The sequence below is a fragment of the Anolis sagrei genome, chromosome X (assembly GCF_037176765.1).
Source record: "Anolis sagrei isolate rAnoSag1 chromosome X, rAnoSag1.mat, whole genome shotgun sequence".
NCBI classification, from domain to species: domain Eukaryota; kingdom Metazoa; phylum Chordata; class Lepidosauria; order Squamata; family Dactyloidae; genus Anolis; species Anolis sagrei.
Genome location: NC_090034.1, coordinates 108,601,349 through 108,601,838, shown reverse-complemented (window position 1 = coordinate 108,601,838; position 490 = coordinate 108,601,349). Strand labels below are relative to the sequence as shown.

The following is a 490-nucleotide window of genomic DNA, read 5'->3' as shown; positions in this document are numbered from 1 at the left end:
TGCAATGCAGAATGAAGGGGTCTTGACTCTACTTCAGCTGCCATGGCTCAGTGGGAGTTGTAGCTTTGCATGGCATAGAGTCTCCCCTATCCAAAGGGGCGAACTAGAAATCCCAGGCAGGCTCCTGTAGCATTCGGCGATGGCAGTTCCATAGTTTGCTTTCCTTCTGCAGTGGCGAGGCGCCCCCTGTTGGGAAGGAGAGCAAGGCCAGGGCTGAGCTCACAAAGGCCCGCCCGGCGACGGGCGCAAGGGGACCCGCTCCTCTCTTCCGGGAAGTAAAGGAAAGGAAGGGAAGGGAGGGGAAAGGGAGGGAAGGGGCCACCCAGACACCCCCCGGAAAAGCCCCGAGAGGAGCCCCGAAGGGAGAGGAGTGGAGGCCGGATGGATGGGGGTCCTCCTCGGGGCCAAGAGCGGGTCGCCCTCCACACTCCTGGCAGGTCAAGGAAGAAGGAAGGAAGGAAGGGAGGGAGGGAGGGAGGGAGGGAGGGAG

The 490-nt window shown here is 62.0% G+C and overlaps 1 protein-coding gene across 1 annotated transcript in view; it reads left to right on the top strand.

The window, feature by feature from the left end:
- Positions 1-385: 385 nt before the first annotated feature.
- LOC132780509 (uncharacterized) overlaps positions 386-490 on the top strand; it is a 17,012-nt gene continuing 16,907 nt past the window's right edge. The window contains exon 1 of the mRNA XM_067460810.1: positions 386-437. Within this exon, the coding sequence (XP_067316911.1) occupies positions 386-437 (52 nt within the window). The remainder of the gene's footprint in view (positions 438-490) is intronic.